General features: G+C 45.7%; 1 protein-coding gene across 22 annotated transcripts in view; it reads right to left on the minus strand.

Annotated features, from left to right (window-relative positions):
• The window catches only part of eif4g3b (eukaryotic translation initiation factor 4 gamma, 3b), a 480107-nt gene that overhangs the window by 401078 nt on the left and 62075 nt on the right, over positions 1-16954 (minus strand). For all 22 annotated transcript variants that reach the window (XM_072478533.1, XM_072478532.1, XM_072478530.1 and 19 more), the window contains one exon: positions 9920-10001. In XM_072478533.1, coding sequence (XP_072334634.1) covers positions 9920-10001 — 82 coding nt within the window. The remainder of the gene's footprint in view (positions 1-9919; positions 10002-16954) is intronic.

Below are 16954 nucleotides of genomic sequence, written 5' to 3' on the forward strand. Positions count from 1 at the left end.
TCATCCAAAAGTGGAACAATATTGGAGTGGAAGTACAAAATTCTCTACATCAGTAGGAGAAAATGCATACCTCAAGTAAAGGATTTTAAAGGTGGAAAACGTCTGAATATTCATGAAAAGCTTACCAAAATCTACTGGAATATTTGAAAATGATCAATAAAGCCACTAACCGAATAAAATGAATCTAATAAACACTGGGTTAAAGGCAATGCATTCTGTAAGTATTAAAACATTGCTGCTATAGATCAGAATCAGAATGAGGAATTAGGATGCAGCACAGGCCCATCCACAGCTCCAAAGAATAACAATATAAGCTGTAGATCATAATTCCACTGTTGGACTACATAATTTAGTTTTATATGGATCAACAAGTACCATGTGGGAAATCCAGGAGGCTTCGGGTTTTCTGGCTAATCATGTGTGCATGAAGTGCCTCCAGTTTCTCAAACTGAAATTCAGAGTTTTAGAGATGAGAAACACTGCAGGACCTACAAGATGCTAAGGATTCCCAGAAACACTCTTTCCAGGAGATGCTCAGCCTGCAGAAAGTTCAGGATGATAATAAAGAGATTCCTAGGCATTGGAATCAACTCGGAATAAAAAGGGTCCTATTCAAGATGGATGGAATGCACTTCAACAAAGTTGGAATGAATTTCCTTTTTAACTTGTACACTGGGGAAGTTTAAACTGACTTTTCTGTGGTGGGTGGGCACCAGGATGAAACGCTAAAAGAGAAGAAACAAGTAACAAAGGAAATTGGAAAAAACAACAAATTAAAGAATAGTTCAGAAATAAAAAGCAGTCGGGGGGAGGGGGGATTTATAGGCTATGTTAATATACAAGGCACAGTAAATGAGGATGAAGGGTTGGGTTGCCACATAGATAACTATCAGTAAGTGGCAATAACAGACCAGGCTCAAAGAAGGAGAGGTGGGGTTACAGGAACAGGGTGGGAATTGGGCCTAGGTAGGTTGCTCTTTCAGGGGGTCGGTGCAGACTCGATGGGCCAAATGGCCTCCTTCTGCACTGTAGGGATTCTATGATTCTCAGTGGAGTTGGTTCCAATGGAAGAATATTTGGGGAATCATGACGATTACAATAGTTATCAAAAAGGACATGGTACAATCAAAGATAAAAATACTCAACTGGAGGAAGGCTAACTTCAACTGAGTTGAAAAGATTTGGCCCAGGTGGATTGAAATCAAAAACTGGTAGGCTAAACAGCAATTGAAACAATGGGAAGCATTCAAAGGAGAGATGATTCAGGTGCAGCAGACAAATTCCTACTCATGGGAAAAAGAACATGGAAAGCTCAAACTCCCTGGATGACTCAAGATAAAGGCTAAAATTAAACAGAAAAATGAGGCTTATAAAAAATGAAATGAAAATTGCTTATTGTCATGAGTCAGCTTCAATGAAGTTACTGTGAAAAGCCCCTAGTCGCCACATTCGGGCACCTGTTCGGGGAGGCTGGTACGGGAATTGAACCGTGCTGCTGGCCTGCCTTGGTCTGCTTTAAAAGCCAGCGATTTAGCCCAGTGTGCTAAACCAGCCCCTTCTTTATGACATTTGTAGTTTCAAGTTTTTTCTATTCTTTAAGAGATGTAGGCATCACTGGCAATGCTAGCATTTGTTGCAAATCCCCAATTTCCCTTGAATGGAGTGGCTTGCTGGGCTACTTCAGGAGGCAGTTAAGAGTCAGCTACATTGCTGAGGTTCTGGAGTCATATGTAGGCCAGGCCAGGTAAGGATGGCAAATTTAATTCTCTGAAGGAACAAAGTGAACTAGATGGGAATTTACGACAAACAACAATAGTTCATTGTCATCATTACTGAGACTAGCTTTCAATTCCAGATTTGTTAATTGAATTTAAATTCCACCAGCCGCCATGGTGGGATTTGAACCCATGTCCCAAGAACATTAGCTTCAGGCTAATTAGTCCAGTGACATTATCACTATGCCACCACCTACCCTATGCCAACACCTACCTTATTTGTAATAAGGAAACAAACTGAATATAGAAAGTACAGCAGAAATTTAATAGGAGGGAATAAGAGGGGTAAACAGAGTATAAGAGATGAGATTGGCAGCTAACTTAAATGGAACCCGAAAGTCTTTCCTGAACACAAATAGTAAAAGGGCAGTCAAAGAAAAGGTAGACTGATTCGGAAGCAAAAAGAGAGATCTTCTTGTGGTGACAAAGGGCATGGTTGAAATACGAAATGAATACTTTGCATCCATGTTCACTAGAATAGAAAATGCCGGTGTAGCAGTAGTCTAAATAGGAAATCGTGAACTTCCAGTGGCGGCCATGGAGTGAGTGGTCGCACATTTGGTGGCTCCCGCTCATGGTGTATTTTTCCCCCAGTTAACAGGTGTATGTGAAGCAGAAAAATGGTGGAGAGTGGAAAAGATTGACCCTCAGGTGTATGGAGCAGAGGGCCAGAAGCAGTCAAAAAAGAGGGAATCATTCAGTTGGAGCTGGTGCGGCCCTTCCGAGATGGCGGAGGGGAAGGGCCCTGCCGGTTCAGTGATCGACGGACCAGCTGGTCAGCTTCTTTAATGAGAAATTCACCCAGCAACGGAAGGAGAGTCTGGAGGGCCTGGCCTGGGCAGTGGCTTCGATCAAGGCGGTGGTCGACTCCGCGAAAATGACGCTGGCGGGTCAGGCGATCCAAAAGATGGAGGAGGTGGCTGGGGAACACGAGGAGCAGTTCGCCTCGATGGCAGCGGAGGCGGCTCCAGGAGAAGGTTGAAGATCTGGAGAACCGGTCACGTAGGTAACATAAGGATTGTGGGTCTGCCGGAGGGGAGTGAAGGAGCCGATTCTGGAACGTATGTGGGGCGGATGCGGAACTATTGGCGAAGATCCTGGCCACAAGGATCGAAGACTGCGTGCCAGGGGTTAAAGGGGAGGACCAGATGGGGCGGCATTTGGCGACCAACATGAGGAGGTTGCTTAATGTAATTATGATGCCTCTAGAGGGGTGCGAGGTTGAGGTGGTAGTGGCCTTGGGGCAGTTTGGGCAGGGATGTGTGAACTGGGTCCGGGTGCTATACCAGGCACCAGTGGCGACTGTACAGACCAATCGGGCGAGATCAGATTACTTCAGGTTACACGGGGGGCCGAGGCAGGGATGTCCACTTTCCCCACTGTTGTTTGCCTTGGCTCCTATAGAGCCATTGGCATTGAGAATGTCGAGGGTCTGGCAGGGGATAGTGCGGGGGGAGGGTCTGGCAGGGGATAGTGCGGGGGGGGGGCGATCTACCTCTATACATATTGGAGCCGCTGGGGGGGTATTGGAGGGATTATGGGGATATTAAGAGGAATTCGGCCAGTTTTCGGGATACAAATTGAATATTGGTAAGAGTGAGGTCTTTGCGATCCAAGGGGGCAGGAGAAGAGATTGGGTGAGATGCAGTTCAAGGTGGTGGGAGGGAGCTTTCGATATTTGAGTAGCCAGGTGGCACGGGGGTGGAAACAGCTGCATAAACTGAATTTGGGTCGGTTGGTAGATCAGATGAGGGGGGACTTTCAGAGGTGGGTCTTGCTCCCATTGTCATTGGCAGGGCGGGTACAGACAGTGAAAATGAGGGTCCTCCCAAGGTTTTTGTTTGTTTTTCAGAGCCTCCCAATCTTTATCCCCAATGCGCTCTTTAAAAAAGTGAATGCAGTGATCTCAGGATTTGTTTGGGCGGGTAAAACCCCGCGGGTGAAGAAGGTGCTGCTAGACTGGGGGCGTGTTTGGGGGGGGCACCATGCAAGGACACAAGTTTGGGGGCATTGTTAACGGCACCCCTTCCCTTCTCGCCGGTCAGTACTCCACAAGCTGGGTCGAAGTGGCAGCCCTGAGGGTGTGGGGACAGTGGAGGCAGCACATGGGGTTAGAGGGGGCGTCGGTGTGGGCATCAACATGTGATAACCACCGGTTCGCTCCGGTGGACGGGGGGGGGGGGGGAGAGAGGTAGCCGCGGGCAGGGATGGAGAGATTTGGGGAGCGCTTTATGAGGGTTTCCTGAGCTTAGAGGAGGAGTTTGAGATGCCAGGGGGAATGGGCTCCACTGCCTGCAGGCGAGGGATTTTGTGTGGAGGTACGTTTCGACCCTCCCGCACGTGCCGCACCAGGGACTTCAAATAAGGTTGAGAACAGGAGTAGGAGAGGGGAAGATCTCAGAGATCTATAAGGGATTGAGGAGTGGGAAGGAGCCCCAATAGGGGAGGTGAAGGGAAAGTGGGAGGAAGAGCTGGGTGGGTAGTTGGAGACCGGGTTATGGGAAGAGGCCCTGAGGAGAGTTCATGCGTCCACAGGGCATGACTGTGGCCGGGATGAGCAGGTTCTTTGAGGAGGTGGAGGATAGGTATGGACACTGTGCAGGGGGGTCCTGCGAACCACGTCCATATGTTTTAGGCATGTCCGAGGTGGAGGGGTTTCTGGCAGGGATTTGCTGACGTCATGTCACAGGCGTTAAAAATAAGGGTGGTGCCAATTCCAGAGGTGGCAATCTTTGGTGTGTCGGAAGCCCAGGGAGTGAGAGGCCGGTGTCCTGGCCTTTGCCTATTAAAACTGTCAACGGGGGGAGGGGAGGCATGGAAGAGACAAGTAAGGACAAGAGAACCAATGGAGGGGTGGTTGAGGAAGGTGGCATTGTTTGTGTAAGCCATGTTGGCTGGGGTGTGTTGGTTATATTGTTGTATTGTTGTTTTTATTGAAATTTGACGTTTAAAATTGTTAAAATTATAAATGCCTCAACAAAATATTTTCTAAATTGGAAATTGGGAGAGGGGGGCTCTACTCACAATTTTCCAATCGGCCTTGAATATGAGTGTTGTGCCAGAGGACTGAAGGATTTCAAATGTTACACCCGCTTAAAAATGGAAAGGCATAAACCTAGCAATGTTCAGCACCATTTTCGACTCCTCTTTTACTGAAGCAGTCCATGTCCAAATGCAGCAAGACCTGGGCAAAATCAACACTTGAGCTGACAAGTGGGAATTAGCATTCGTGCCACACAAGTGCCAGGCAATCTCCAAGAAGAGAGGATCAAGCCATCACCCTTTGACATTTAACAACATTATCATTGCTGAATCCCATACTATATTATCATCCAGGGGCAGTACGGTGGCAGTGGTTAACACTGCTGCCTCACTGCGTCAGGGACCAAGGTTCAATTCCAGCCTCAGGTCACTCTGGCTCAATTCTAGCCTTGGGTGACTGTGTGGAGTTTGCACACTCTCCCCGTTCCTGCATGGGTTTCCTCCCACAGTCCAAAGGTGTGCAGGTTAGGTGGGCTGGCCATGTTAAAATTGTCCCTAAATTTCCAAGGATGTACTGGTTAAGTGGGGTTACGGGGTTGCAGGGATAGGTTGGGATCTTGGTTAGGGTGCTCTTTCAGAGGGTCAGTGGAGACCGATGGGCCAAGTGACCTCCTTCTCCACTGTAGGGATTCTATGATCCTGGGGGTTACCATTGACCAGAAACTGAACTGGACGAGCCACATAAATACTGTGGCTACAAGTGCAAGTCATAAGCTAGAAATCTTGCAGCGCGTAGCTCACTTATTGACTCCTCAAATCTTATCCACCATCTAGAAGGTACAAATCAGGAGCATGATGGAACACTCTCCACTTGCCTGAATAAATGCAGCTCCAACATCTCTCGAGAAGCTCGGCACCATCCAGGATTAAGCAGCACCCTTGATTGTACCCCATCCACAAACATTCATACCCTCTACCATCAATGCATAGTGGTAACCATGTGTACCATCTACAAGCTACTTTGCAACAACTCATCAAGACTCCTTTGACAGAACTGTATTTCCCTAACCTTTACCACCTCAAAGAAGAAGGGCAGTATGGGAGCACCACCATCTTCAAATTCCACTCCACACCACACTATCCGGACTTGGAACCACATCATTCCTTCACTGTTGCCAGGTCAAAACCCTGGAACACGCTCCCTAACAGCACTGTGGGTTTAGCTACCTGCACCACATGGCTGCAGTGCCTCAAGAACGCGACTAACCATCACTTTCTCAAGGGCAATTAGGGATGGGCAGCAAATGCTAGCCTTGACAGCGACACCCATACCATATGAAAAGAATAAATTTTAAACAATTCTATTAAGTGATCAACCCTGTAACGTGCAACCTTTTTGGAAAGGTGAGAGGTTCGTTTTACGAACATGGGAGGGGGGCATTTTACGAACATGGGAGGGGTGCGTTTTACGAACATGGGGGGGGGGGTGCGTTTTACGAACATGGGGGGGGGGTGCGTTTTACGAACATGGGGGGGGGTGCGTTTTACGAACATGGGAAGAAGGCCAGCAGAATGCTAGCACAGCAGCTTAGGAAGAGGGAGGCGGCCAGGGAAATAGAGAGGGTGGTTGATGGGGGTGGGAATTTGGCAGGGGACTCGGCAGGACTAAACAGGGCGTTCAGGGACTTTTACAGTAGGCTCTATTCTTCGGACCCCCCCACGGGGCCTGAGGGGATCAGATGCTTTTTGGACGGACTGACCTTCCCAAGGGTAGGTAGGGGGCTGGTAAATGGGCTGGGGGCCCCGATCAGGGCCGAAGAAATAGTTGAAGGCTTGAAGGCAATGCAGTCGGGTAAAGCCCAGGGGCTGGACGGGTACCCGGTGGAATTCTATAAGAAGTTCGCGGGGATTTTAGGGCCGGTGCTGGTCAAGGTTTTCAATGAGGCAAGGGATGGAGGAGTGCTGCCCCCGATGATGTCACAGGCCACTATTTAGTTGATATTGAAGCAGGATAAGAGCCCGGAGCTATGCGGGTCACATAGGCTGATCTCACTGCTTAATGGGGACGCCAAGTTGCTGGCCAAAATTTTGGCCTCCAGGATTGAAGACTGTGCGGCGGATGTAATAATGGAGGATCAAACTGGGTTTGTCAAGGGCAGGCAGTTGGTGGTCAATATAAGAAGGCTGCTCAATGTGACTATGATGCCCCCAGAGAGTAGGGAGGTTGAGGTAGCTGTGGCAATGGGTGCAGACTATCTATGGGAGGTGCTGGGACGATTTAGGTTCGGTAGGGGCTTTATAGACTGGGTCAGGCTGTTGTACCAGGCACCGGAGGCTAGTGTAAGGACGAATAGGACGACCTCTGACTATTTTAGACTGTACCTGGGGACAAGACAGGGATGCCCCCTCTCCCCACTGCTGTTTGCGCTAGCTATAGAGCCACTGGCAATTGCTCGGAGGGCTGGAAGGGACTGGTTCGGGGGCGGGGGGGGGGCACAGGGTCTCGCTGTACGCGGCCGACCTGCGCTTATATGTTTCAGATCCAGGGGCAGGGATGGGTCAAATTATGGCGATTTGGGGGGCGTTTGGCCGGTTTTCGGGGTATAAACTGAATATGACAAAGAGTGAGATGTTTGTAGTCCAGTCGAGGGGTCAGGAGGGTCGGCTGAGGATGGGGACAGTTTCGGGTACTTAGGGATACAAGTGGCGCTCGACTGGGGCCGGTTACACAAGTTGAACTTGTCCTGGTTGGTTGAACAGATGAAGGGCTAGTTTCTGAGATGGGATGCGCTCCCGCTGTTGTTGGCTGGGAGAGTGCAGACGGTCAAAATGACGGTCCTACCAAGTTTTGTATTCGTATTTCAATGTCTCCCAATTTTCATCCCGCGGTCCTTTTTTTAAAGAGGGTTAACAAAATCATCCTGGCCTTTGTGTGGCCGGGTAAGTCCCCGCGAGTGAAGAAGGTGATGCTCGAGCGGAATCGGGGGGAGTGGGGGCTTGCCCTACCGAATTTCAATACTTATTACTGGGCGGCTAACATAGCCATGATAAGGAAGTGGGTGGTGGGGATGGGGTCGGTTTGGGAGCAGATGGAGGCAGCTTCATGTGGGGGCACCAGTTTGGGGTCGTTGATAACCGCCGGCGAGGTACTCCACCAGTCCCGTGGTGGTGGCGGCCTTGAGGATCTGGGGTCAGCGGAGGAAGTATGTTGGAGAAGTGGGAGCATCGGTCTGGTCCCCAATATGTGACAATCACCGGTTTGCCCCGGGGAGCTTGGATAGGGGGTTTCAAGTATGGCGAAGGACGGGAATAGAGAGGATGGGGGACCTGTTCTTAGAGGGGAGCTTCCCTAGCTTGAGGGCGCTGGAGGAGAAGTTTGGGTTGGCATGGGGGAATGAATTTAGATATTTACAGGTGCGAGACTTTCTGTGCAGGCAGGTATCATCCTTCCCACTCCTGCCACTAAGTGGGATCCAGGATAGGGTAGTGTCTAGGGGATGTGTGGGTGAGGGGAACGTCTCGGACGTTGACAAAGAACTCATGGGGGCGGAGGAGACGCAGACCGAGGAGCTGAAGCGTAAGTGGGAGGAGCAGCTTGGTAGGGAGATGGAGGATGGCTTGTGTGCGGACGCGTTGAACAGGGTCAACGCGACTGCAACATACGCCAGGCTCAGCTTGATCCAATTCAAGGTGATCCACCGGGCTCACATGACAGTGGCCCGGATGAGTAGATTCTTTGGGGTGGAGGACAGGTGTGTAAAATGTGCGGGAGGACCAGCGAACAATGTTCACATGTTCTGGGCGTGTCCAAAACTTAGGGGATATTGGCAGGGGTTTGCGGACGTCATGTCCAGAGTTTTGAAGACAAGGGTGGCAATGAGTCCAGAGGTGGTGATTTTTGGGGTGTCGGAAGACCCGGAAATCCAGGAGGAGAAAGGCAGATGTTCTGGCCTTTGCTTCTCTCGTAGCCCGGAGAAGGATACTGTTAGCTGGGAGGGACTCAAAGCCCCTGAAGTCGGAGACCTGGCTAACTGACATGGCGAGCTTTCTCTGCCTAGAGAAGATTAAGTTCGCCTTGAGGGTCACTGTTAGGGTTCACCCGGAGGTGGCAACCATTCATCGACTTCTTCGTGGAGAATTAATCGTCAGCAGGAGGTGGGGGAGGGTTAGGGTAGTGTAGAATAGGGGGTCAATTAGGCAGGTCTTGGTGGGATGGGAGTCAGTGATTGCACTATGTTTCTTGTTCTTTGTACATTGTTTTTATACTGTTGTTGTTTGTAATGCCAAAAATACCTCATTAAAATTGTTTATTAAAAAAAACTTTTTGGAAAGGTAATGAGCAAAGGATATTCAAGGAGAAATTGTAGGCGGGGATGACTTGATAATATTTGAATTCGGATATTGAAGTATTCCTGAATTCTAAAGGCATATATTATACACAATAGCAGTCATGCCAAGTTCTGTTACATCAAGAGCTGAGAGATACAGCACAATTCCCTTTTTGTTTGTCAATTAACATCAGCTTTGGGGTGGGTTGGGAACACTACACACACAAAAAAAAACACTAAGTACTAAACAGTCTTATTTCACAATTGTAACTGACAGAGAAAACAGTATGTCACAAAAAGCCAAGAGAAAAAAAAACAAGTATTGGTGTCCAGTGCCTTACAACAACAGTGACAGTCTACATTGTATACTCATTCCATCATTTCAATTTTGAGCTTTACCAAATGCCATCTACCCTAGAGCAAATTTGACAAACAATCAAATTAGTTAATTACCGATAAAAATGCCTGTACTTGTTGCAATAATCTAATACAAAAGGTTGATAATTTTGAATTTAAATACACAAAAGCACAACGCATGTGAAGCTCTTATTATCTACCAAACATTAATTTCCTGGACTCAAATTCATAAACAAGAATGATACTCAAGCAGAAAGCGAAGTGCAGTCAACACACCAAGCAAAGCCTTGGCAACACACACAGGAATCAGATACAAATCAGGAGGGTAACAACTGATACAAGGTATTTGGCACCATAGAATTTTCTCATATCTAATTCCAATATCAACATATTGCCATGATAATTTTAAGACAGCTGTTTAACAGGAAATACAAACTTTTACAAATTCAAAATCCTTGTTAAAAGGAGCATACTCACTGTATACTGGACCGTTGCTACTGCTGCCTGGGGAGGGTAGATGCGTTCTTCAAGTGTCTGTTGTACAGGTCCTCTGGCAATTCTGTAGTAAAATGGGGTGTTAAGGAAAAACAAATGTTCAAAGGGATCACTTTCTATTCCAGGACTGCTCTTTCCAGTACTGTTCATTCCAGCTTCAATCAAATGATTCTACTAAACCGATCCTACTGCCCTGCAACTATCAGGCAAGTCTCCATGTTAATGAAAGTTAGACGTTCAATTTTGTCTGTGTACTACACTGACAGTGTAGGTAACCTGACCATAGTGCAACTGAATGCTGTCATCTGTCTGGATCATTGCCAAAATCAGATATTTGGCCATCTGGTTAAGTAGTTACAGAATATAACTGTCCAAAGGTCCCAAGCACATACACGGCCACCAGGCAGCATTAAAAATCTGTACTTTGTACAAAAACAAAGCCACAAATATTTAAGTATAACAGAAAAAAGCAACAGAAATGCATACATACTAAGAGGCAACTGCACAGAGGGTCAGAATGCAGATTGGCAACTAACATTTCATTTTTTCATTTAATTTTCAACATGCAGATTAATTATTCCAGCTCCAAAATTCAACTTGTTGCAGTAATTGCATGTGGGCAATTCTTTTCAAAACGTAATGGCCCAATAGTCAGGAAAATCGGCACAGTTGAGACAAATACTGCTGAAAATTCCAATTACATTCAACCCAAAACTCTGCATTGGAAAGGTCATTATTATAAGAACAGATGGGGCACCCAGATATATTGTCGACAGAGAACCTTTAGCAAACAAAGTACTAAATAGTAAAAAGTTGCATTTTCAGTCATCTACTACCGAATCCCTTATCCATATTTTGTCATCATCAGCTTCAATTGCTCTAATTCTCTCCAGGATAGCCTACCAATCTCCTCCATAAACTTCACATCACCCAAAATTCCTGTGTCTCCTATCTGACATTATCTATACCAGCTGATATATGAAAATCCATTCATATTCCTCTCTATATGGTCTTCACAAACTAACACCCGGAACCTGATTAGGATGAGAACATCTAGGTTTTCACGATCCTAACAATAGATTAAATCTCCCAAATCCCCAACAACAATCTGACAATATGAAGATATAATTTAATATATTTCTATACTCAACATTCACTTGGTGACGATTTGAGTCTATGTTCATATGGAAATTGGGGCACAAGCCCCAAGTTAAATACATGTGCATATGTCCACATATTTCACCAGCCCTTTTGGAAATATGTTCCCTGGGAGAAATTTAGGCAATTTAAACGGTTTTCAGCAAAGACATCAGGAGACTGAACTTTGTAATACAACAAAATCACCTGCACACTATAACAAGATTCATGTCATAGAACAGCACAAAAGGAGCTTGTTCGACTCAAGTCTGGCCCAGCTGTTTCAAAGAGTAATCCAGTATGCTCCGCTCACCTGCTTTGTCCATAACCCTGAAATTTTATCTTCTTCCAAGTATTCACTAATTCCCTTTTGAAGGCTTTAATTGAATCTGCACCCACCAACCCCTCAGGTTCCTCAGATGGCTGAATGGGTACCATGTCAGAGATTTAATCGGAGGGTCCAGGGTTCCAGTCCCTGTCTGTTGTTGTTTCTGCGTCAGCTTGATATCTAGATTGTATATATATATATATGGTTCTTATGTGGTGCTAATAATGGGTTCTGTCCCAATACTGGCTGTTCAAATCACTCTATGTGCAGGTTTACCATGTTCTGTTATAATCCTTAAATTGTTACCAACCTCTCAAGACAGTGCATTCCAAATTCTCACTACTCACTATGTTAAAAAAAGGTCTTTCTGCACGACTGCTCTGGTTCTTTTGCCAATCATCTTAAATTCTGCGCTATCTGGTTATTCATCCTTCGCCACTAAAGCTATTTTACCGTGCTATTTTTCTGCCAGGAGCAGGGAGGTGCAAACTCCAATATCTCTGAGCAAACCAATTCTTCTTAGTTCTTCCATTGCTGATCTGTAAGCTAGTCATAATGCCATACGTTAGCAAACATGTCAAATTTCTTACCAATGATCTGAAAAAATGGCATTTGCGGTATCAGCAACTTAAAAGTAAAAGCTTTGCATTGTTAGCATACCATTTCTTCTTCAGAAAGCACACGCTAGATGGGAGGCAGAGGGGCATAATCATTCAACAGTGTATTGGAATGTAGGAACAGGAGTAAGCTATTTAGTCCTTTGAGCCTGGTCTGCCATTCAACGGATTCATTGGATTGGATTTGTTTATTGTCGCGTGGACCGAGGGTACCGTGAAAAGTATTTTTCTGCGAGCATCTCAAACAGATCATGGTTGATCTGCGACTGAACACTCTATATATGTGTCATTATCCCATGTCACTTAATGCCTTCAGTTAACAAAAATCTATCTCATTGTTAAAATTAATTGATCTTGTATCAATTGCTGTTTGCAGGAGCCAGTTTCAAACTTCTACCATTGTGTGAAAAAATATTTCCTTACTTCACTCCTGTAAGGTCCAACTAAACATTTTTGAATTTGCCTAATCAGATAAATTATTTCCACTGGTTGGTGAGTCTACTTACCCTAACTATTCCCTTTAATACCTTGAAAACATTGATCATGCCACCCTATAACCCTCTCAATTTCAGGAAATCCTGGTTTGTGTGATCGCTGCTCACTCACTCCAAAGCCAACATATTCTTCCTTATGCGTGTTGCCCAGGACTGCTCACAGTACTCCAAACTTGCATAACTGAAGGAAGACTTATACCCGCTTGCATTCTGGTCCACCAGATAAAATACTAGCATCAATGGCCTTCTTGGTAATTCTCTTCACCTTTCAATTACATTTTAATGATCAATAAGGGGAGAATTAATAGAGGTACACAAGAACATGACAGTGGCAGATGTAGATTTGACAGTGAAGGAAAAGCTGTTCCATTAGCTAAACGTACAACAACCACAGGGCACTAAGGGTTTGGGCAAGAGATACAGGGGGGGATGTGATGAAGAATATTTTGTAAGCAGCAAGTATTGATGACCTGGAACTCGCCTGTGAGGATGGTGGTAGCAGAGGTGATCAATGATTTCAAAAGGAAACTGGATGGGGACTTAAGAAATAAACTTGCAGGACTACAGGTTAGAGCAGGGCAATGGGACTGGCTTAACTGTTCAACAGAGAACCGGCATGGAACAAAGAATACAGCACAGGAACAGGACCTTCGGCCCTCCAAAGTCTGTACCGGTCATACCACCCTTGGCCAAAACCTGCGATGGATTTAACAAAAAAAAATTTAGAGTAGCCAATTATTTTTTTCCAATTAAGGGGCAATTTAGCGTGACCAATCCACCTAACCTGCACATCTTTTGGGTTGTGGGGGTGAAACCCACGCAAACACGGGGAGAATGTGCAAACTCCACACTGACAGTGACCCGGGGCCTGGATGGAACCTGGATCTTCAGCGCCGTAGGCAGCAGTGCTAAACACTACAGCACTGGCGCCGGACTCTTTTCTATCCTTTTTACAAGCAAAGTGGATGACCTAACTCCTAGCTTAAACTCTATTTTCCACATTTTTCCCATTAATTTAATCGATCAATATCTCTTTTCAATGTTACGCTTCCACCTACATGCTTACAATGCCAAGTGTGTCACTTGCAAATTTGGATATTTGGCTTTCTACTCCATCACCTAATTAATAAATACGGTGAATCACTGAGACCCCAAAACAAACCCTTGCAGGACACCACTAGTCAAATGCTGCCCATTAAGCATCTGCTCTATTCGCTGTCTCCTACAGCCAATTTTCTAACCAGATCACTAATTTGCAAATGCAGGCTTATGATATCGGTACGCCTGCACATTCAAATATGATATCCCTGCTTATTTCAATTGTCCATGGACGCAAAAAGCCTCAAGTCTCAATGAAAAGTTTATTCATCGCTCTGCCTAACCGCAACATGTACTGATTCGGTTAACTGAATTTAAAATAAAGTAAACTTGAAAAGCTGAACTCAAAAGAAAGAGCATTATTAAATCTCAATAACATTTCCACTTCTTAAGACAAAAAGCATAAAATTGTTCTAATCATTCTTTATATTGATTCATCATAGATCTCAAATCTCATGGGTAAAACAAAATGTTATCTAATACTTGAAACCATTCTGCAGTAATACAAACAAGATGGTCTGGTGGCACTGTGGCACAGTGGTTAGCACTGCTACCTCACAGCGCCAGGGACCAGAGTTCCATTCCGGCCTTGGGTCACTTGCTGTGTGGAGTTTGCACTTTCACCCAGTGTTTGCGTGGATTTCCTCCAGGTGCTCTGGGTTCCGCCCATAGTCCAAAGATGTGCAGCTTGGATGGGGTTATGGGGATAGGGCAGGGGAGTGGGCCTGGGTAGAGTGCTCTTTCAGAAGGTCATGCAGACTTGATAGGCAAAATGGCCTCCTTCTGCACTGAATTCTGTGATTTACAAATTGGCAACAGCTCATTGATGCTTCCCGTACCAGCCTCCCTGGACAGGCGCCGGAATGTGGCGACGAGGGGCTTTTCGCAGTAACTTAATTTGAAGCCTACTTATGACAATATTTCATTTTCATTTCATGCTAATTCCACCCTTCCAGAGTCATTATTCTCCAACCACAAGATATACTCCTTTTTATTATCACATCTATTTCCAATTTACAATCGTTTTTTGTTGTACCAAAATTATTATATAATTAGATGTTTGTAAATTGAGTGTCTAGTCGCATAATTATTTTCGCTGTAGCTCTGCATCACTCTATTTCTACATTTGTTTTAACTTCTTTTCTCTTTAGGGCAGCATGGTGGCGCAGTGGGTAGCACTGCTGCCTCACGGCACCGATGTCCCAGGTTCGATCCCGGCCCTGGGTCACTGTCAGTGTGGAGTTTGCACATTCTCCCAACCCAAAAGATGTGCAGGGTAGGTGGATTGGCCACGTTAAATTGCCCCTTAATTTGAAAAAAATGAATTGGGGACTCTAAATTTATATTAAAACCTTTTCTCTTTACCCCTCCTAGTCTCTCTTCCATCCTCATGCCTCCTTTCACTTCTCAGTGCTAAGGCACTCTGCCCTCCCAATTCCCTACCCGAGCCTTTCAATACCCCTCGACCTATCTGCTGTCTTGGCTAAATTCCCTGTTAGGTAAGCCTACAGTATCCCCATGTGCCTCTCTTCACATGCCCCAATGGGCTGATCGGGAAACTCAGTGCAGCCTCATTACAAGTAACAACCTCAAGTGCCCCGTCTAACATTGACATTGCCGGGTGGTGCGACCACTGACAAACTTTCCCTCAACCTTCCTGACCTGTCTGCAGCCTCTGAGAGGGTTGATCACACCACTCTCCTCCAATGCCTTTACAGTGCCACCCAGCTGGTTGGGACTGCTCTCACCTAGTTCCACTCTAATCTAACCATAGCCAGAGAATCGTTTGCAACGGCTTCTTTTCCAGCTCCAGCACTGTTAACTCTGATGTCCTTCCAGATTCTATCCTGACCTCCTCCTATTTCCCATCTACATGCTGCCCCTTGGCCACACTGTCCAAAGGCATACTTTTCAGTTTTCACATGTATGTTGATTACACCCAACTCCTTCACTGTTACTAAATTATCAGACTGCTTAACAAACATCCAGTATTGGATGAGCAAAAATTTCATCCAATTAAATATTGGAAAGATTGAAACCATTATTTTCCACTCCCTAGCTGCTGATTCGATCCATCTCCCTAGAAACTGTCTGAGCTTAAGCCAGTCTGTTCACATATTTGGAGTCACATTTAGTCCCAGATGAGCTTCCAACCTCATTCATACCATCACTATGCCCGACAATTTCCACCTCCATAACATCACCCTTCTTCACTCCTGTCTCAGCTCATCTGCTGCTGCAACCCTCATTCATGCCTTTAGTACATCTGGACTCAACTATTTCAACACACTGCTGGCTGATCTCCCACATTCTACCCTCCTTAAACCTGAGGTCATCCAAAACTCTGCTGTGTCTCAACGCAGATGTCCCAGGTTCGATCCCGGCCCTGGGTCACTGTCCGTGGGTCAGAGTCCCACTCCCTCGTCATCCTGTCCTCATTGACTTGCATCAGCTCTCAGCCAAGCAACAACTTGGTTTTAAAGCTCTCATCCTGGTTTTCAAATCCTCCCCATGCTATGACCCTCCATATCTCAGTAATTTCCTCCAGCTCCACGATCCTCATATCTCCAATCCTCTAATTCTGACCTTTTGTGCACTTCAATTTTGATCAATCTGCTACTGCAACCCTCATTGTGCTAGCAGCGACCCAAGCCCACAGGTCTGAAAGACCCTCCCTTACATCTCTCCAACCCGCTTTCCTCCTTTTAAGACAATCCTCAAAAAACCTTCAACCAAGGTTTTGGTCATATGACCTAATATCTCCATATGTGGCTGAGTGTCTTTGTTTCATAGAATTTACAGTGTATTTTCTGGAAATACTCAGCAATTTTTGGCGGGGAGGTGGCGTGGGTTAGTTATTTAAAAAAATTTTACAAAATTTTAAAAAAGAATTTACAGTGTAGAAGGATGCCATTCGGCCCTTTGAGTCTGCACCGGCACTTGAAAAAAGCACCCTACTTAAGCCCACGCCTCCACCGTATTCCCTTAACCCCACCTAACCTTTTTTGGACAGTAAGGGCAATTTATCATGCCCAATCCACCTAATCTGCACATCTTTGAACAGTGGGAGGAAACCAGAGCACCCGGAGGAATCCCACGCACATACGGGGAGAACGTGCAGACTTCACACAGACAGTGACCCAAGCCGGGAATCGAACCTGGGACCCTGGAGCTGTGAAGCAACAATTGTAACCACTGTTTAATGAAACTCCTTGGGGCATTTCACAATGTTAAAGTTGCTATATAAATACAAGCTTGTGGTATAGCACTCCTTTTAACAGATCAAATGTCACTAAAATGATCCTAGATACAGCTCAATTAAATTGAGGCTTAGATCTTAAGT

The sequence above is a fragment of the Scyliorhinus torazame genome, chromosome 16, assembly GCF_047496885.1.
Source record: "Scyliorhinus torazame isolate Kashiwa2021f chromosome 16, sScyTor2.1, whole genome shotgun sequence".
Lineage (NCBI taxonomy): Eukaryota > Metazoa > Chordata > Chondrichthyes > Carcharhiniformes > Scyliorhinidae > Scyliorhinus > Scyliorhinus torazame.